General features: G+C 42.2%; 2 protein-coding genes across 4 annotated transcripts; both read left to right on the top strand.

The window, feature by feature from the left end:
• Positions 1-64: 64 nt before the first annotated feature.
• On the top strand, positions 65-8,032 carry helq (helicase, POLQ like). Of its 2 annotated transcripts, XM_020457362.2 has the most exons (18): positions 65-693; positions 826-1,483; positions 1,662-1,840; positions 1,973-2,173; positions 2,348-2,420; positions 2,511-2,608; positions 2,819-2,917; positions 3,069-3,214; positions 3,338-3,577; positions 3,687-3,828; positions 3,958-4,062; positions 4,353-4,560; positions 4,720-4,877; positions 5,114-5,212; positions 5,634-5,807; positions 7,140-7,253; positions 7,443-7,577; positions 7,736-8,032. In XM_020457362.2, the coding sequence occupies exons 1-18, from the start codon at positions 511-513 to the stop codon at positions 7,817-7,819; spliced, it is 3,096 nt and encodes a 1,031-aa protein (XP_020312951.1). In that variant the 5' UTR covers positions 65-510; the 3' UTR covers positions 7,820-8,032. The 2 variants fall into 2 exon arrangements, with proteins under 2 accessions (XP_020312951.1, XP_020312949.1); XM_020457360.2 differs by having other exon boundaries at positions 66-693; positions 1,662-2,173.
• A 4,050-nt stretch (positions 8,033-12,082) lies between these two features.
• On the top strand, positions 12,083-21,528 carry hpse (heparanase). Of its 2 annotated transcripts, XM_020457369.2 has the most exons (12): positions 12,083-12,618; positions 13,390-13,529; positions 13,860-13,988; positions 14,140-14,313; positions 14,454-14,625; positions 15,367-15,414; positions 18,481-18,574; positions 18,680-18,786; positions 19,369-19,483; positions 20,124-20,248; positions 20,347-20,499; positions 20,879-21,528. In XM_020457369.2, exons 1-12 carry the CDS (start codon positions 12,395-12,397, stop codon positions 21,036-21,038), a joined length of 1,641 nt encoding a protein of 546 aa, XP_020312958.1. In that variant the 5' UTR covers positions 12,083-12,394; the 3' UTR covers positions 21,039-21,528. The 2 variants fall into 2 exon arrangements, with proteins under 2 accessions (XP_020312958.1, XP_031658932.1); XM_031803072.1 differs by having other exon boundaries at positions 12,117-12,618; positions 18,481-18,786.
• The last annotated feature ends 74 nt before the right edge of the window (positions 21,529-21,602 follow it).

The raw sequence follows: 21,602 nt of genomic DNA, 5'->3' as shown, positions 1-21,602 counted from the left end.
CTCCACCCGACTCAATTCATAGTTACAATCTTTACTCGTCTCTGATTGGCTAATACGTTAGACTCATGTTTACAAATTCATAGTTGTGGTCTGTATTGTATGTATCCGGTTAGTTACGCTTCAAAATGTATTCTCTAATTTATATTTTGAGTTCTCGGTTGTTAAAGACGATTTGATAGTAAGCCTAGTGTTAACCATGTCTAGTCAATTTAGCTACTTTAAGTTAACGAAAAACGGTTGAGTTTGCTCACTTAACATTTAGCGTGAAGTTAGCAAACGTTAACGTCAGCTATCTATTTTTTTTCAAGATAGCTTGCCAACTCACTCAGTCAGCCAATTTGACTCAGTAGCAAATTAATTGAGGAGCTCACCCTGTCAGCCAACATGGTTGTATTGTATTTACTAACGTTACTTAGCTAGTAGCTCGCTAGCATGTCAACATAGCTGGAATGCTACTAGTGTTTGCTTAGGCTAACGTCAGTGAGGTGTCCGACAGAGTCAGGTTTGACAATGAGTGCCGAAATCAAAGTAAGACGACAGTCCTCGAGGAAGCGGTCCAGAGATAGACGAATAAGTCATCTCACGCCCGCAAGGAAAAGGACCAGTGCTTCTGGACGACAATGTCCTGACAACACGGGACAGATAGAGCTTTCCAGAGCTTTGGACAAATCCATGGATGCAACGTTCAGTGAGGTGGGTAGCTAGCTAATATCACAATGGTGTATTATACACTTCTTGTGGTCTGATGATTTTACTGTAATTTCAACATGATATTGAGTGAGTTACAAGTGCATTTATTGTTGCTTAACGTTGGTTTTTTTGCAGTACTGCAGTGACCCTGAGGACTTATTTGGGGACTATGACAGCATTGTAAGCGACAGCTCTTTCCTGGCAAAGCTCGATAGAGTGGGGCAGAACATGAGACAGCATGACATTGACCATACAACCAGCAGCAGATGCCCGGTGATTCTGCTTGCTGGGAACCCTGACTTCACTTCACTGAAGTCTTCAACAGACAACTGTCCGAAACAATCATGTGATGACTCAATGACAGAATCATTCCTGGAGGGCTTCACAGATGATGCTTTCCTAGACATGCCAAGCTCACAACTCGCTTTTCTACAAGATCCCCAAACAGCAGACAGGAACTGCTGTACAGATGAGGACAAAACCTCCATGCCTATGAGACATCCTGAGAAGTCTGTCAGCACTGAAGAAAGAAATGAGAGGCATATCGCCCCCAAGGCAAGGAAGAGCGTGTCCGATCATCTGAAGAGAGCTATGATGGCTAATGCAGCAACTCCTTCTAGTGTCTCCCGGACTGCAGTGCAGAAGGAGGCCGTAGTTACAGAGGAGATCAGTGTTGCCATGCAGGCTATGGAATCTGTCTCCATGGCGACAACAGACCTTGGGCCTTTCTTTGGTCTTCCCACCAAAGTGAAGGAGCTGATATGCAATCTCAAAGGAATCAAAGATTTATATGGTGAATGGATTTCTATTCCTTTTCCCTGTCTAATTGCATGTCCTCACTAGTTCTGCATCAACTTTAACATGGCTATGTTTTCAAAGTGTCTGGTTGTCTTGCTAAGTGTGAGTAATTTGAGCTCTTGCCCTGCTTCATATTAGAGTATCATCAATAACAATGCTCTCTTATATTTCAGAATGGCAGAAAACTTGTCTAAACCTGGACTCAGTTCAGCAGAGGAGAAACCTCATCTACTCTCTTCCCACCAGTGGTGGGAAGACTTTGGTGGCTGAGATTCTTATCCTCAAAGAGCTTCTGTGCAGAAAGAAGGATGCCCTTTTCATCCTGCCTTACGTATCTCTAGTGCAGGAGAAGGTATTGTGGTCATTGTTTTGTTTACGAAATGTATATAATTCCTCTTTCATCCAACTGTACAAAGGAATTATAATTAAACATTTTTGTATGTCAATGGCAAATCTGAGCACTGTGTTTTGCATGCATTCCCAGGTTCGAGGGTTGGCCAGTTTTGGCCTGGAGCTAGACTTCATGGTGGAGGAGTATGCTGGCAGTAAGGGCAGGTTCCCTCCAGTGAAGGGAAGGGGCAAGAGGTCCCTGTACATTGCCACTATAGAGAAGGCACACGGCCTGGTAAACTCTCTCATAGAGACCAACAGACTGGACAATGTGGGGCTGGTGGTTGTGGATGAGGTATGCAAATATCTTATTACATTGACATCTGAGATGTTATCATTACAAAACATAGAATAGCCACTCACTAGACACAAACAATGTATATGTTGATGCCTTGTGTATTGGACACAATCAATTATATTGTACTGTAGTATCCAATTATTTATGCCACTCCATTTCTCTTCTTATTAGCTCCACATGTTGGGTGATGGTAGCAGAGGAGCTATCATTGAGATGACTCTAGCCAAAGTGCTCTATATCAGTAGTAAGTGTGACTGCTATTTTACTCTCATCATATTCATGGTGAAGGAAGATGTTTTGAAAATGTGTGGGAAACTGATTTTCTTCTTTACAGAATCAACTCAGATCATTGGAATGAGTGCTACTCTGGGCAATCTCCAAGATATACAGAAGTTTCTGAAGGCAGAGAGCTACACTAATGACTTCAGACCGGTATGATATTCCCTAACCACAGGCTTGATCTACGCAATGCTATTTGATCCTCTGGTATGCCTCCTTGTTTGTGAGAGTCCATATACAACATGAAAATCGCCAACGTATTCCTTGAAAGCTTAGTTAAAACCAATAGAAGCTGCACTGCGTTGCAGCACTGTTTTCTCCATTGTCTCTGATGGTTGGCCACTGATAGCCATGGTGTTTCAGGTTGAGCTGAAGGAGTATGTGAAACTGAAGGACAGCATATACGAGGTGGACCCCAAGGAGGAGGAGTGCTTCAGATTCTCTCGGGTCCTGAACTTTAAGGTATAATCGTCCATTTGATTTGAAGAGCCATCATTTATATATATATATATTTGAAGATATACTGGACTCCAGTGCCAGGCAGTCAGCTTTTGAAGGTGGACTCACATTGTATTTGAAGTCTTAGCACCTGTCTAATTATTTTGTTTTCCAGTACTCCAGTGCCATGCAGAAGATCGATCAGGATCATATTGTTGCCTTGGTGACTGAGGTCATTCCAAGCCAGTCTTGCCTTGTTTTCTGTCCCACCAAGAAGAACTGTGAGAACGTGGCTGGGATGATATGCAAGTACCTGAAAGAGTAAAAAAAAGACATCTTTATATTTCTCTTCTCTGTACTCCAAATCATGGTCAGTCGGTCCAGTGGTTGTGATTGTGTGGATTGTGATTGATACAACATGCCACTTCTTCTTGAATTCTCCAGGGACTTTATCCAACACAAGCAGGCAGAGAAGGCTGTGTTGCTGGGGGAGCTGAGGAGCAGTGGGAATGGCTGCCTGTGTCCGGTGCTCAAGAAGACTGTGCCGTACGGCCTGGCTTACCACCACAGTGGGTTGACCAGTGAAGAGAGGAAGCTGGTGGAGGAGGCCTACTCTGCAGGGGTTCTCTGTCTCCTCACCTGCACTTCTACGCTGGCTGCAGGGATCAACCTACCTGCTCGGAGGCAAGTCAAAGCAAGGAAGCATAACCTGTCTGAACAGAAGTTGCATTTCTGTGTTAGATAGCGACATTTATTGTAGACTTGATTGGATCCATCATTGTGTTTGGACCAGAGTGATTCTGCGTTCTCCATACGTGGCGGCAGACTTCCTGAAGAGGAGCCAGTACAAGCAAATGGTGGGGAGGGCTGGACGGGCCGGGATAGACACTCATGGAGAGAGCATCCTCATTCTACAGGACAAAGACAAAGTCTTGGTAAATAACAGCTACAACCATAACAGTAAACCTATGCATGTAGTGACATCCGGTCCTTTATGTTTCCACGCTCTGACATTTTATAGCAGATCCTGTCCATTGATCCTGTCCACCTTTTTGTATTTTCAGGCCAAGAAGCTTGTATCCGCGCCAATGGAAATCTGCAAAAGCAATCTAATGCATAGCGACGGAAAGGGTGTCCTGAGTCTCATCCTATCCGTCATTGGATTAAATGTATTTCTGAAAAATATCCATAAGTGAATTACAGAAAAATCCAGTTCCCTTTTTAAAATGTCTCTTTTTAGCAAAGAACTTACCGGTCACATACACGTGTTTAGCAGATGTTTTTGCTGGTGTTGTGTTTCTAGCTCTGACAGTGCAGTAATCTCTAATAAATAATATCTTAACAATTTCACAACATATACCTAATACACACAAATCGAAGTAAAGGAATGGAATCAAGAATATATTAATGAATAAATTGATGATACTGTTTTTGCCGGTTTTCTTTTGTCTCCCTTCAGATCACGAACAGCTTAGAGCAGATCAGGGACTTCATGAGTGGCACGTTGCTGTCTGTCCAGGAGAAACAGGTGTGCTTGGAGAGGAGCCTGTGGGAGGTGACACAGGAGTGTGTTGAGCTGCTTAAAGAGAAAGGCCTCGTCACCGTTTCCACAGAGCCACAAGATGGGTCCCTGCAAGTCACCAAGCTAGGAAGAGCTACTTACAAAGGTGAACTACTCTCAAACTCACCAGAACTGGTGTTAATTTCATTTCTATTACCATACAAGGAAATTGTTCATAGTAATCCATTTAAATCCTGTTACAGAGACATTTCTTTTCTATGAGTCAATGCTACAGTGTTTAGTGTATCTGACCTCTCCTCCTCAGGCTCAGTGGATCTGACCTACTGTGACCTCCTGTATAGAGACCTGTCTAAAGGCCTGGAGAGCCTGATGCTGAACAGTTTCCTCCACCTCATCTACCTGGTCACACCCTATGACATGGTCTCCCAGTGTAAGCCTGACTGGATGGTCTACTTCAGACAGGTTAGAGCCCAGGTCTTATGTACTTCTTGGTTGTCTTTGTTAGTTAAATGTAGATTGGTAGGTAAAATACCTCAAATAACAATTTTGTTTTTATGCTTTTCTGGTGTGTTTAATGAAAATATCTAATAATGAAGTACATTTTGTATATATAATATTGTTTTGTGCAATAGTTTGTCTTCTGCAGTATTTAGTACAACAATTATTGTGTAAGAGTTTGTTTTGCTTATCAATTCCAGTTCACATTGTTATCAGCTGCAGAGCAAAAGATGTGTGCAGCAGTTGGTGTGTCTGAAAGTTTTGTTGCTAGAAAGGCTGCTGGACAGAATGTCAAGAAGGTAAGAGTATTGAGGAAGCATGGCATGATAGTGTCATATTTTCACAGTTCCTTAGGTTGAGAGACTATCATTGGATTAAGGTATTATGGGTTTATACTTGAGTACCTTGGCTTAAAAATAACATTATGTTCATCTCTAGATTAATCCAGTTTTTTTTGTAGCTTTTTTCTCCTTTTAACCCCTAGATGGAAGGCAGACTTAACTAATTTAAGTCATGAAGATAATGAACCCTAAATATCTTGTGATGTGAATTCAAATCTGCTCTCTACATCTGCTCTCTACTACTGATCATTCATGTAATAAATGTAGCAACAATGCAGTGAGCCAGTTCTGTGCCATTCTGTTGTACTGTGCTGTCCTTGCCATAGAAGTAGGAATAATTCTACTTCCTTGGTCCTTCCCAAATGCTCTGTTCCCCCAGAATGTTGACCAGGTAGTGGTGAGTCGGCTGTACCTGGCCCTGGTACTGCAGTCCCTGCTGAAGGAGACTGACCTGTGGAGCGTGGCTGACAGGTTCCAGCTCAGCCGGGGCTTGATCCAGACACTACTCAGCTCTTCCTCAGTATTCTGCTCCTGCGTGCTGCACTTCACCGAGGTAGCTGCCAGCATAGATGTCATATATGATATTATTGGGTCCCGTCCAAAGAGAGCCACATCCTAGACTCTTAGCAGTGTTTCACAGAGGTGCCCTGAAAAGACAAAAGCTTTGTTACTTCAGTCCTCCATTTTTACATTTTAGTCATTTAGCAAACACTGTTATCCAGACCGACTTACAAATCAAATTGTATTTGTCACATGCGCCGAATACAACAGCTGTAGACCTTACAGTGAAATGCCTGGTTACAAGACATTAACCAACAATGCAGTTTTAAGAAAAATACATAAAACATAAGAAATAAAGTAACAAATTAAAGAGCAGCAGTAAAATAATAATAGCGAGGCTATATAGAGGGGGGTACCGGTACAGAGTCAATGTGCGGGGGCACCGGTTATCGAGGTAATATGTACATGTAGGTAGAGTTATTAAAGTGACTTATGCATGGATAATAACAGAGTTGCTTGATCTTCAGTAGTCTTATGGCTTGGGGGTAGAAGCTATTTAGAAGCCTTTTGGACCTAGACTTGGCACTCCGGTACCGCTTGCCGTGCGGTAGCAGAGAGAACAGTCTATGACTAGGGTGGCTGGAGTGTTTGAACATTTTTAGGGCCTTCCTCTGACATCGCCTGGTATAGAGGTCCTGGATGGCAGAAAGCTTGGCCATAGTGATGTACTAGGCCGTACGCTCTACCCTCTGTAGTGCCTTGCGGTCGGAGAACGAGCAGTCGCCATTGTAGAATGGCGCCGGAGAGGATGGCTGACGTTTTACGTGCTCCCAACCAACTGTGCTATTTTGTTAGTTATGTTTGTTTTTATTGCTTGCTATAATTTTCTTTTTAAGGAGTCCGACGGTAAGGATATACTGCTTTCCTGGGAACAAATCCCTGTCATTTGCGTAAAGAAAAGACTGAGGAAAAGGGGGCGGAGATCGGGCTGCCATCTGATAATTCATAGGCGAGCGAGTAAACTGCAGTCAGTTCTATTGGCCAACGTGCAATCATTGGAAAATAAAATCGATGGCCTACGATCAAGATTATCCTACCAACGGGACATTAAAAACTGTAATATCTTATGTTTCACCGAGTCGTGGCTGAACAACTCTGTGACTACCTGACTAACGGTTAAGTGCCTTGCTCAAGGGTGCATTGACAGATTTTTCACCTAGTTGGCTCGGGGATTCGAACCAGCAACCTTTCGGTTACTGGCCCAACTCTCTTAACGTCTAGACTACCTGCCGCCCACTACTGAGAATAGCTCCTAAGTTGTATATTCTTTTTCTTTCTCTTTTGACCCCAGTGATCTCACTGTGCCCTCTCTCTGTGTTATCAGGAGCTGGAAGAGTTCTGGCCCTTCAAAGCTCTCCTGACTGAGCTTACCCGCAGGCTGACCTACTGTGTCCAGGCCGAGCTCATCCCTCTCATGGAGGTAGCAGGAGTCATGGAGGTCAGACTTTTTTTTTTTTTTAGGCATTCTAGCATCATGATAATGTCCTACCTGGCAACAAAAGGTCCATAAAAACATATCCACATCTTGGTATCCAGTCATAAGAGCTATTGTCCTAGCCAAAGTTTTCTGGCATTGTTCCAGATGTTTTTTGCATGCTTGTAACCCCTTTTTATCTGCTTTTGACAGAGAAGAGCCAAGCAGCTGTACAATGCTGGATATAAGACACTGGCTCATCTGGCCAACGCTGACCCAAACGTTCTCGCCAAGACTGTGGAGAACCTCTTCAAGAAGCAAGCTAATCAGATTGTTGCTTCGGCAAAAGTATGTCCGTTGTCAAATGCCTAGTATACGTACAGTTGTGCTGCTGTTTCCTTCCTGAATACAAACAAGGGTTGTAGAAAATTGGATTGAGATGTGACTTGCATTTGCAGAAGTTGTACTCTGTTTGATCATTGTCCTCCTGTGGCGTCTGTTTTCAGATGCTGCTGAATGAGAAAGCTGATGCCCTTCAGGAGGAGATGGATGACTTATTGATGATGCCTCTTGATCTCCTCTCTTTGTAAAATGTTGCTGCAGTAGATTTATTGTGTGAAGAATACTTTTATTTTGCTTGGTGTGTTAATACTTTTTAGTGGTGTATCATTGTTTGTCGGAGTGATATTATAAAATGTATTTTTGGGATGTGGAAGATTTCTTTCTTTTTTTTCTTTTCTTTTTTTGATCCCATAGAGATGAATAAAATGCTTCTGTGAGCATCAAAATCATGAAAGAATTCACACTCTGTGATTTAATTGGTCACTTTTATATAACAGCATGTGAATAATTTGACTGGCTTCCAAATGCTTGACCCAATATCAGTGAGTAGTGGGACATAGTAAAGTAGTTATTGTAACCCTAATTTCTTGACTTATTTATCTATAACCTTCACCTTCTCTTGGTTCTATGATAAAGAAGCAGGTTACAATTAAGTTATTTTCTATAGTTTAATCTTTTCAAGTAGTAGCAGCAGCGGCGGCAAGTTCTACAACAGGTTCAGTGGAAAGTCGTCATTCAGGGCAGGTGGGGAAGAGACCCACCTGTTTTGAGCCCCACCTATTTAGCCTGTTTTGCATGTTATTTTGGCATTAATACGTGTCACATATCAGTTTGCAAACAATGTATAAAATAATTTAGTTAATAAAGCCGCATACAAACATGGCCTCTTTTTTTTTTCTTGAGTAAGGCAGCTCCAAAATGCAGGTGTTTCAGCCTTTTTCAATGCGTTCTGTGGTGTTGGGGCAGCCAGCAGCAAATATGAAGCGTAGGGGTTGGTAATGTTCTCTAGTTCTGCTGTGATTGGCTCAGTGTTCTGTCACTCATGGGGACACTACTTCATTGCAAAATCTAAGGGTATATCTTGAAAATTCAAGCCCCTTGGATGCTGCCATGGAGTTATATTAGAAGTGCCCATCCAAGAAGGCTCAAGGTCATTGACCAGAGATAAAATTATGTGAAATCAAGTTATATCTACAATAGCTTTGATTGGACAGATCATGTCAACATCATACTTTCAAAATCTTAGCTAGCAGTCATCATCATAAATCAAGTCGACAATCTACTGGCAAATCCTTGTCATATGAAGAGAGATAATGAAGAGAAATTATAAATAAAATGTATCGGTGCTCATCGGCCATTGGACATAGTTGGAAATTCCAAATTCAACAATGACTGGTTTGGAAGCAATCAGTGGCTAACTGCAAGCATTGAAAAGCAATCACTAGCCTGGTATTCGGTGGAGTGGGTGTGTGGACCCAAGTCTGGGTTTAAGGGTCTCTTTTCCAAGCTTTAAAGGATAAACATTCAACATTGGCCATGCTGTCAATCCAGCATGACCTGCTGCGCTCAAAACAACTGGAAACTCAGAAATATGACTTCAGTGAGTTCAAGACAACTGGGAACTCTCGCGGAAAAAAATGAACTCCGCCTGGGAAAATAAGTTTTGAATGGTCATCCAACTCGGAATTGCAAGTCGGGAACTTGGGCCTCTTTCTAGAGCTCCAAACTGAAGATCACTGACATCAAATCACTTTTTCGTCTTTTGAGCTTCTAGTCATGAAATCTATGCAGCCTACTCAATCACTTTTTATAGCTACTGTTTACAGGCCTCCTGGGCCATATACTGCGTTCTTCACTGAGTTCCCTGAATTCCTATCCGACCTTGTAGTCATAGCAGATAATATTCTAATTTTTGGTGATTTTAATATTCACATGGAAAAGTCCACAGACCCACTCCAAAAGGCTTTTGGAGCCATCATCGACTCAGTGGGTTTCGTCCAACATGTCTCTGGACCTACACACTGTCACAGTCATACTCTGGACCTAGTTTTGTCCCATGGAATAAATGTTGTGGATCTTAATGTGTTTCCTCATAATCCTGGACTATCGGACCACCATTTTATTACATTTGCAATTGCAACAAATAATCTGCTCAGACCCCAACCAAGGAGCATCATAAGTCGTGCTATAAATTCATAGACAACACAAAGATTCCTTGATGCCCTTCCAGACTCCCTCTGCCTACCCAAGGACGTCAGAGGACAAAAATCAGTTAACCACCTAACTGAGGAACTCAATTTAACATTGCGCAATACCCTAGATGCAGTTGCACCCCTAAAAACTAAAAACATTTGTCATAAGAAACTAGCTCCCTGGTATACAGAAAATACCCGAGTTCTGAAGCGGGGCTTCCAGACAATTGTAACGGAAATGGCGCCACACCAAACTGGAAGTCTTCCAACTAGCTTGGAAAGACAGTCCCGTGCAGTATCGAAGAGCCCGATCATCCTATTTTTCAACTTAACTGAGGAAAATAAGAACAATCCGAAATGTATTTTTGATACTGTCGCAAAGCTAACTAAAAAGCAGCATTCCCCAAGTGAGGATGGCTTTCACTTCAGCAGTAATAAATTCATGAACTTCTTTGAGGAAAAGATCATGATCATTAGAAAGCAAATTACGGACTCCTCTTTAAATCTGCGTATTCCTCCAAAGCTCAGTTGTCCTGAGTCTGCACAACTCTGCCAGGACCTAGGATCAAGAGAGACACTCAAGTGTTTTAGTACTATATCTCTTGACACAATGATGAAAATAATCATGGCCTCTAAACCTTCAAGCTGCATACTGGACCCTATTCCAACTAAACTACTGAAAGAGCTGCTTCCTGTACTTGGCCCTCCTATGTTGAACATAATAAACGGCTCTCTATCCACCGGATGTGTACCAAACTCACTAAAAGTGGCAGTAATAAAGCCTCTCTTGAAAAAGCCCAACCTTGACCCAGAAAATATTTAAAAAACTATCGGCCTATATTGAATCTTCCATTCCTCTCCAAAATGTTAGAAAAAGCTTTTGAAAAAATTCAAGCAACTCACTGCCTTCCTGAAGACAAACCATGTATACGAAATGCTTCAGTCTGGTTTTAGACCCCATCATAGCACTGAGATTGCACATGTGAAGGTGGTAAATGACCTTTTAATGGCATCAGACCGAGGCTCTGCATCTGTCCTCGTGCTCCTAGACCTTAGTGCTGCTTTTGATACCATCGATCACCACATTCTTTTGGAGAGATTGGAAACCCAAATTGGTCTACACGGACAAGTGCTGGCCTGGTTTAGATCTTATCTGTCGGAAAGATATCAGTTTGTTTCTGTGAATGATTTGTCCTCTGACAAATCAACTGTAAATTTCGGGGTTCCTCAAGGTTCCATTTTAGGACCACCATTGTTCTCACTATATATTTTACCTCTTGGGGATGTCATTTGAAAACATAATGTTAACTTTCACTGATATACGGATGACACACTGTACATTTCAATGAAACATGGTGAAGCCCCGAAATTGCCCTCGCTAGAAGCCTGTGTTTCAGACATAAGGAAGTGGATGGCTGCAAACGTTCTACTTTTAAACTCGGACAAAACAGAGATGCTTGTTCTAGGTCCATAGAAACAAAGAGATCTTCTGTTGAATCTGACAATAAATCTTGATGGTTGTACAGTCGTATCAAATAAAACTGTGAAGGACCTCGGCATTACTCTGGACCCTAATCTCTCTTTTGACAAACATATCAAGACTGTTTCAAGGACAGCTTTTTTCCATCTACGTAACATTGCAAAAATCAGAAACTGTCTGGCCAAAAATGATGCAGAAAAATTAATCCTTGCTTTTGTTACATCTAGGTTAGACGACTGCAATGCTTTACTTTCCGGCTTCCAGAATAAAGCACTAAATAAACTTCAGTTAGTGCTAAATACGGCTGCTAGAATCCTGACTAGAACCCAAAAATCTGATCATATTACTCCAGTGCTAGCCTCCCTACACTGGCTTCCTGTCAAGGCAAGGGCTGATTTCTTATCTGCTCGTCGTCCCCTTATGCCATTGTTTATACATCTCAATTGTCATTAGAAACCACAGTTGTTTAAGCAAGCCAGCCATATCAGCCATGTTTTTTTAAAGGCAGTAAATGAGGCTGAATGAACTGTTTCACTGCCAGACAAGGCTCCGCTGATAGACCGGTGTACCGGTGGAAAAGTGTTGGGACTGCTGCTAAAATCGCCACTGAACATGTAGGTTACTTCTCCATCACTTCACTTATCACACATCTCTCACAAGCAGGTGAGTATGGAAATGTATTTTTCGCAATAAGAATCCCAAGCGATGCAAAAATAAAAATCTCAAATGACATAACATATATTTCTTATTTCAAAATCATCCCGGCCTTCTGTGTTGAGACCGCCCCCACACGATCATGGCCAAGCCTAGTTAACGATGCTATATTGTGGCAGCCTATCACACGCAAGCTTCTGCATTCGTACTTTGTTGTTTTGCATGCACTGCCGATAGAAAAAAATGCTTTGTTTTCTCTCGTTTGGATGAGGACCACACCAAGGACTTTTCTGGACCAGGCAAAACTCAGATTCCGCTCAACAATTGAATCCGACCATAACTGCATACCAATTTACTAATGACAATGATGGATTTACACCGATCGACGCATTTATTGGGATAGTGAAGGAATGCGAGCACCAGTAGATTTGGGTTGTAATTGTCCTTCACATTGCGATATAAATTAGAGTTGAGCCGACTGTGCGTCTAGCCATTTCATGATGTCAGGAATATCAATCTTAGCATTTGTGATGATATCTATTCTATCGTATGGATATTATGTCGTATCAAGTGTCGAGTCTGCGAGGGATGAGTGGAATTTTGAGTCCGTAAATCTGAATGTGGACCTCTCTCGAGTACTCAAGAAAGTGAATGAACGTTTTTTGTCTGTTGCCATAGACGCGAGTCTAGTCGCTGAAGAGAAGTTCATGTACCTTTTAACGTGAGTAAGGCAAGCATTAACGTTTCTATTTTTGACCGGTGGTGTAAAGTACTTAAGTAAAATACTTGAAAGTACTACTTAAGTAGTTTTGAGGGGTATCTGTACTTTACTATGTATATTTTTGACAACTTTTACTCCTCTACATTCCTAAAGAAAATAATGTACTTTTTACTCCATACATTTTCCCCGACACCCAAAAGGACTTGTTATACATCCCGAATGCTTAGCAGGACAGGAAAATGGTCAGATTCACGCACTCATAAAGAGAACACACAAACGCGTCTGCCCCTGGCTATCCGTAAATAAAGAAAACATCGTGACGTCTGTTTTGCTTAATATAAACGTGAAATGATGATTATACTTTTACTTTGAAACTTGAGTATATTTTATCAGTTGCATTTACCTTTGATACATAAGTATATTTAAAACCAAATACTTTTAGTAGTATTTTGCTGGGGGACTTTCACTTTCACTTGTTCTATTATGGTATCTTTACTTTTACACAAGTATGACAATTCGCTACTTTTTCCACCACTGTCTTTGGCACAATTGTAATTGTGTGTGTTTTATCAAATTATTACCATTAGTAAAAAAAAAAATGTTGACGACTATATTAGAATCAGCCAGGGTCTTATTTTTTATGTTGTTTTCAGTTACTTACTATAAGTTGTTTCTGTCTTTAGCCTAACAGAAAAACAGTTAAGAGACCAGCGCTACGTAATCTTATGAAACTCCATAAATACTGAACTAAACCTTATTTCATTCCACAAGGTCTCCAAAGCTGAGGACATTGGCAAAAGCTTTGACTCCAGCATTTCTGAGATTTGGAGGGACAAGACAAGATTTCATGACCTTCAACCCAACATTTTTACATTCAAACGAGAATCACAAAAACTCTGTGTTTGATGCAGGTAAAAATGGCATACATTGTTACTCATTTCGACTGTGAGTCACATTACACCACAGACATTGTCAGGCATAATGTCATATCTATACATTTCAATAGCAGCTATTTTGATGTGTGTGGTTTGACTGTGGTCACTTGACTCCTCAGCATGATTCCTGTTTGGCATTGAGAGATAGAACAGTACGTTGATTCACACAGAGTCAGCTTGAATGCACGCAGTAAACCAGGCAGATCTCAAGCAATGCCATTAGTTTGAGGTAGATCTTAGGTCATCAGCTTCTGAGTGACTCACAGCCACTTGGTGTCTGGTTCCTGTTTGCTAATCTGCTGTCAGATGACATATGTGAAAGGCTGGAGCTGCCTCCACTACTGGAAAAGAGGCTGAAGCAGGAATGGACTCTACAGGAAATACTTCTCGACAAGGAGGACTTGCAGAGGAAGTATAGGAGTGTAAAGTTCACAGGTATGAACCGTGGTCATGAAGGTAGCATCAGTCTAGCTCACAACACACTGGCTCTTTTGTTTAGCTGTTATCTTGGAACCACCCCATTTCACTTGAGCAAATTCACAGAAAGAAGAATACAACATTTAAAATGTATTTTTTCCCCTGACAGAGTGTGCAGTGGATCTGCTCTACTCTTTTACCAACTGCTCTGGATTAGACCTCATCTTTGGGCTCAACGAGCTGCTCAGGACCTCTGGGAACTCCTGGGACAGCAGCAATGCCAGGACCCTCCTACAGTACTGTGAATCTAAACAGTACAGCATGTCCTGGGAGCTGGGCAATGGTAATAATTTTGAGGCCCCCAGTATTTACAGTGTTCTACTAACTAAGCCATCTTGCATTGTGTTAATGAAACAGGGAATTCTCAACTAAATGATGTAGGTATTGTAAGGTTGGTAGAACAAAAATCTTGTCTCCCTTTAGAGCCCAACAGCTATGAGAAGAAGGCAGGGATCAGGGTGGATGGATATCAGCTCGGCCAAGATTTTGTTCAACTCCGCAAGATTCTGCAGGAATCCAAACTTTACCATAACACTGGACTCTATGGACCAGACATTAGCCAACCCCGGGACCACCGGAGAGACTTACTGGAGGGGTGAGAGTTGGTCCCTTTATGTAGCCTATATATAAAGTAGTCCCAATATAGTCCTAATGGACAGGCTGTTGTACTAACTAAAGTAATAGTATTGGAAGTCTCCTCAATCAATGTAAGAAGCATCTTGACACCAAAAGGTTGTTGCTAACTAGAAAACTACTAAAGGAATTGAATTAAAATAGGATTCTACAATTGAATTACGACATGTGACCTGCATACCTTTGTTCATCAAGGTTAAATATCACTTCCACTGTAGTGGGAGACTAACCTCTTGTTTGTATAGTTCATGGGTGTTTTCTGTCATTTCACAGCTGTAGTTTGTTACTGCTTCTCTCCTTTATATCCACCTACTGTATGTCTATACCCAAGTAAGGCTGTGGTTCAAACCCTAAAGGGATATTTCGGGATTTTGACAATGAGGTATTCACGGGTTCATCTGAATCTGGAGAAGGAGATAAAGGGCCTCATTACCAAAATCCCAAAGTATCCCTTTAACTGTTAATCATTACTCCAACTCAATCATCTCTTATCGAAAAGGCACAAAGTATTCCAAACATATCCTGGCTCTTTCCCCTATTGGGAAACTGCTTTATTTGTACAGTCTATGGGACAAACTCTCATCCCTCAACTGTGTCTCCTGTGGTCTGAGGGCAGGTTAACGTCAGATCAATAGATTCTTCTTACATAACCACCAATCATGTGGGATATGTTGAACAATCGTATCCCATTTACTTTTCATAGGTTCTTGGAGAGTGGGGCAGAAGCAATTGATGCATGCACCTGGCACCAGTAAGTTGAACTGTCCCCTGTGTAGCATACAAACACAATTTTATTTGTCACATACACATGGTTAGCAGATGTTAATGTGAGTGTAATGCTTGTGCTTCTAGTTCCGACAATGCAGTAATAACCAACGAGTAATCTAACCTAACAATTTCACAACAACTACTTTATACACACAAGTGTAAAGGGATGAATAATATGTACATAAAGATATATGAATGAGTGATGGTACAGAACAGCATAGGCAAGATGCAGTAGATGGTATCGAGTACAGTATATACATATGAGATGAGTAATGTAGGGTATGTAAACATTATATTGAGTGGCATTGTTTAAAGTGGCTAGTGATACATTTTTTCCATCCATTTTTCCATTATTAAAGTGGCTGGAGTTGAGTCAGTATGTTGGCAGCAGCCACTCAATGTCAGTGGTGGCTGTTTAACAGTCTGATGGCCTTGAGAGATAGAAGCTGTTTTTCAGTCTCTCGGTCCCTGCTTTGATGCACCTGTACTGACCTCACCTTCTGGATGATAGCGGGGTGAAAAGGCAGTGGCTCGGGTGGTTGTTGTCCTTGATGATCTTTATGGCCTTCCTTTGACACCGGGTGGTGTAGGTGTCCCGGAGGGCAGGTAGTTTGCTCCCGGTGATGCGTTGTCCATCACTACCCTCTGGAGAGCCTTACGGTTGTGGACGAAGCAGTTGCCGTACCAGGCAGTGATACAGCCCAACAGGATGCTCTCGATTGTGCATCTGTAGAAGTTTGTGAGTGCTTTTGGTGACAAGCTGAATTTCTTCAGCCTCCTGAGGTTGAAGAGGCGCTGTTGCGCCTTCTTCACCAGGCTGTCTGTGTGGGTGGACCAATTCAGCTTGTCCGTGATGTGTATGCCAAGGAACTTAAAGCTTACTACCCTCTCCACTACTGTCCCGTCAATATGGATAGGGGGGTGCTCCCTCTGCTGTTTCCTGAAGTCTACGATCATCTCGTTTTGTTGACGTTGAGTGTGAGGTTATTGTCCTGACACCACACTCCGAGGGCCGCCATCTCGTCGTTGTTGGTAATCAAGCCTACCACTGTAGTGTCATCTGCAAACTTGATGATTGAGTTGGAGACGTGCATGGCGACGCAGTCGTGGGTGAACAGGGAGTACAGGAGAAGGCTCAGAACTCACTCTCGTGGGGCCCCAGTGTTAAGGATCAGCGGGGTGTAGATGTTGTTACCTACCCTCACCACCTGGGGGCGGCCCGCCAGGAAGTCCAGTACCCAGTTGCACAGGGCGGGGTCGAGACCCAGGGTCTCGAGCTTGATGATGAGTTTGGAGGGTACTATGGTGTTAAATGCTGAGCTGTAGTCGATGAACAGCATTTTCACATAGGTATTTCTCTTGTCCAGATAGGTTAGGGCAGTGTGGTTGGCGATTGCGTCTTCTGTGGACCTATTGGGGCGGTAAGCAAATTGGAGTGGGTCTAGGGTGTCAGGTAGGGTGGAGGTGATATGGTCCTTGACTAGTCTCTCAAAGCACTTCATGATGACGGAAGTGAGTGCTACTGGGCGTTTAGCTCAGTTACCTTAGCTTTCTTGGGAACAGGAACAATGGTGGCCCTCTTGAAGCATGTGGGAACAGCAGACTGGGATAAGGATTGATTGAATATGTCCGTAAACACACCAGCCAGCTGGTCTGCGCATGCTTTGAGGACGCGGCTGGGGATGCCGTCTGGGCCTGCAGCCTTGCGAGAGTTAATACGTTTAAATGTTTTACTCATGTCGGCTGCAGTGAAGGAGAGTCCATAGGTTTTGGCCGTGTCACTGGCACTGTATTGTCCTCAAAGAGAGCAAAGAAGTTGTTTAGTCTGTCTGGGAGCAAGACATCCTGGTCCGTGACGGGGCTGGTTTTCTTTTTGTAATCTGTGATTGATTGTAGACCCTGCCACATACCTCTTGTGTCTGAGCCGTTGAATTGCGACTCTACTTTGTCTCTATACTGACACTTAGCTTGTTTGATTGCCTTGCGGAGGGAATAGCTACACTGTTTGTATTCAGTCATGTTTCCGGTCACCTTGACCTGATTAAAAACAGTGGTTCGCGCATTCAGTTTCAAGCGAATGCTGCCATCAATCCACGGTTTCTGGTTTGGGAATGTTTTAATAGTTGCTGTGGGTACGACATCACCAATGCACTTGCTAATAAACTTGTTCACCAAATCAGCGTATTCGTCAATGTTGTTGTTTGATGCAATGCGGAACATATCCCAATCCACGTGATCGAAGCAATCTTGAAGCGTGGAATCAGATTGGTCGGACCAGCGATGAACAGACCTGAGCGCGGGAGCTTCCTGTTTTAGTCTCTGTCTATAGGCAGGGAGCAACAAAATGGAGTCGTGGTCAGCTTTTCTGGAAGGAAGACGGGGGAGAGAAGTTAGAAGTTAGATCTAGGGTTTTACCAGCCCTGGTAGCACAATCAATATGCTGATAGAATTTAGGGAGTCTTGTTTTCAGATTAGCCTTGTTAAAATCCCCAGCTGCAATGAATGCAGCCTCAGGATGTGTGGTTTCCAGTTTACATAGAGTCAAATAAAGTTTGTTCAGGGCCATCGATGTGTCTGCTTGGGGCTGTGATTTATTACTTGGCTCATCGCGCTCTAGCGACTCCTTGTAGCGGGCCGGGCGCCTGCAGGCTGACTTCGGTCTTCAGTTGAACGGTGTTTCCTCTGACACATTGGTGCGCCTGGCTTCCAGGTTAAGCGGGCAGGTGTTAAGAAGCGCGGTTTGACGGGTCACGCATGACTCGACCTTCGCCTCCCGAGCCTGTTGGGGAGTTGCAGCGATGAGACAAGATTGAATTTGGGGTGAAAAGGGGTCAAACTAAATAACAATTAAAAAAATACAAATAAATGATGTGGAAACAACGTTGATTCAACCCCCCCCCCCCCCCCCCCCGCCCGGTGTTGTGTGTGTGTCAGATGAGAGATATGGTCTACACACCATATAATCTGAAAATGTGATTTTATTCTTAGTGATTCTGTTGTGTTTGATAGGAAGTTATACTCATCCTTGATTGCTCTGCCCTTCTGTTAGTTATTATGTCAATGGAAGAGACACGTCTCTAGAAGATTTCCTAGACCCTGAGGTGCTAAACACGTTGGCCTTAAAAACACATGAAGTCATGGAGGTAATGAAGAAAAAGTTAACAAATGTACATGTTTATAAATGTACTATGAATGTATTGCAGTTCAGTAAGGACTTTAAATGGTTCTTCTGTTTCGTGTGTCCTCAGACCATTGAGCTGATCTCCCCTGGGAAGAAGGTGTGGCTTGGAGAGACTAGTTCTGCCTATGGAGGCGGGGCTAAGGGCCTGTCTGACACATTTGTTGCTGGATTCATGTGAGTGTGTGTATGTTGGTGTTGATCAGGATATAGATCGACCCAGTCAGTATCACACCCTGATACCATCTGATCATTTTCTTCTGGATTACTCTGGAGGTTGTAACAGTCAGGCTGGTCTCGCTTGCCAGACTCATGGTGCTCCACTGTGGGAAGAGAGACTACAGACCTACAGCCTTGCAGCCTCATTACATTGGCTGTAGTTGAGTCAATTGTGTTGTTAGTCTACTCTCATGGAAGGGAATCTCTGCTATTCCAGAACATGTGGTTTTCATTGAATTTACAGGTCACCTGTGAGCCTCATGATCAGCCTTTCAACCATGCCCTGTTCCAGGAAGACTTACAATAGTAGTCTCACATGCAAAAAAATGAAAGGAATGCCACATGATGTATCCAACATTGACTTAATCAAGTGTGAGGGCAGTAGGTTCTTACGAAGGATTACATATTGCATTCTCATTGAATAAGGTTGCTTGAATCTAAATCAGATAATATGTGTCAGAATCTCATTCTTTGCAACAAAAACGTTATAATGTAATAAAGTACTGTATGTGGTGTAAAATAAATGTTTAATGATTACAGGTGGCTGGATAAACTGGGCCTGGGTGCGAAGCTCGGATTGGATGTTCTCATCAGACAGGTTTTGATTGGATCTGGGACTTACCACCTGGTAGATGAGAACCTGGATCCACTTCCTGTAAGAGAAATTCCTGTTTATTCTCCTCTGTATTCTGAATTCCTGAAAAAAACATCATTGATCCAAGTATTTGTTGATTGTGACAATAGTTTGTCTATACTATGAATTGTCCCATTTCTATATACGGTCAGGTCCATAATTATTGGCACCCTTGATAAAGATGAGCAAAAAATGGCCTTATCAAATAAATAATACAAATACAGCTCAATTTGTGAATATTTTTCTCAGAGAAATATATATATATACAGTATATGGTTTTTAACAAGTAATAAAAAAATCTATGAAATATTTTTTTTAATTGACACCCCTGTTTTCAATCATCCGGAACCTTACCCTTGCAAGGATAACGGCACTGAGCCGTTTTCTAAAATGTTTTATGAGATTGGAGAACCCATTGGGAAGGACTTTTGACCATTCTTCCATACAGAATCTTTCCAGATCCTACATATCCTTAGTCTGCACTGATGGACTTTTCTCTTCAATTCAAACCATAGGTTTTCAATGGGGTTCAATTCCGGAGACTGAGATGGCCATTGCAAAATGTTGATAGTCTTTTTGCTCATCTTTATCAAAGGTGACAATAATTTTGGACCTGACTGCATAGTCATTTATCTAGTTTATGGCTGTATCACTTTGGCAGGATTACTGGCTATCAGTTCTGTACAAGAGGCTTGTTGGACCAGAGGTGCTGAGTATAGAAGCCTTTTCCATTTTGGGAAAGACGAAAAGAGTACGGGTCTACCTGCACTGCACTAACAAGAAAAGGTATTCCACAATCCAGCTGTATTTCAGATGAAGCCACAACTTGTGTTTGTATGTGAGACAACCATCCTGACTGTTCCTCGATGTTCTCTCTTCTACAGCACAAGCTACAAAAGTGGAGCAGTTACATTGTTTGCTCTGAACCTGAGTAAGGGCCCTGCGAGGATCTCTGTGCCTGTTACAATCTCTAACAGTACCGGCGAGGCCTTCGTTCTACAGTCTGAACAGCCTGGCGAGGAGGGACTCTACTCCAAGTAGGCTACCAGTAACCTTTATTCTCATCAATTTTTTATTTTACCTTTATTTAACCAGGCAAGTCGGTTAAGAACAAATTCTTATTTTCAATGAGGGCCTAGGAACAGTGGGTTAACTGCCTGTTCAGGGGCAGAACGACAGATTTGTACCTTGTCAGCTCGGGGGTTTGAACTTGCAACCTTCCGGTTATTAGTCCAACCCTCTAACCACTAGGCTACCCTGCCGCCCCAATGGGGCCACTAACCTTAAGTTTGTCGCTTTTCATTATTACAGTTCAAGGAAGTGTTTGCTTTTGTCTTGCCTTGTAATATTGTCAGTGTAAAGGATGCCGTACTACTAAAAATAGAAAGGAGACTAACAGTGTGCTGTGATCTCCAGGTCTGTGAAACTCAACGGAGAGGTGTTGAAGATGGTGGATGAAAGAACACTTCCATCGCTCCAGGGAACTCTTCTTCCTGCAGGAGAACATCTCAGACTCCCTGGTTATTCCTTTGCCTTCTATGTCCTCAGCGAGGCCCAGGCGCTGGCCTGCCGATGACCCCAATTGGAGAGGAGGACTGGAGAAGATGGAGGTAAACTCACTGTCTAAACTAAGAGAAGGAAATATTGTACTTGACTATTGCACTAAACACAGCTGTATGACTTTGCCAAAGAATGTAAACCAAGTAAATGTGGTGAAATGATTTGATCGTCTTTGGAAATAACTATTCATCTACATGTATTACATTTTGGTATATTTTTCAACATGTATAAATAGTCTTAGTACATTGTGAGTAGTTTTTTTTTAAGTTTCAGTCTGTGTCACTTAAATGCAATACTTGTTGTACGTAAATTATGTTTCATATTTGATGCCAAAAACGTTAGACTTTGGTTACTTGATTTTCTACTCAGTAATGTTAAGTAGTTGAATTGTGCAATTTTCTATTTTGGTACACTGGGATACAAGTCTTTTATAAACTTTTTGTGTGTGATATATTTGTACAACATAATTTGGATGAGAAAATAAATACAGTAATGAATTCACAGCATGTAATGCTTTACATGGTTTATATTTTTGGGTTTTATATTCTCAGTATATACATATTTAACTTTGGCTATATCC

The sequence above is a fragment of the Oncorhynchus kisutch genome, linkage group LG23, assembly GCF_002021735.2.
Source record: "Oncorhynchus kisutch isolate 150728-3 linkage group LG23, Okis_V2, whole genome shotgun sequence".
NCBI lineage: Eukaryota > Metazoa > Chordata > Actinopteri > Salmoniformes > Salmonidae > Oncorhynchus > Oncorhynchus kisutch.
The sequence above is the reverse complement of the archived record's forward strand: the minus strand, read 5'-3'. Positions and strand labels throughout refer to the sequence as shown.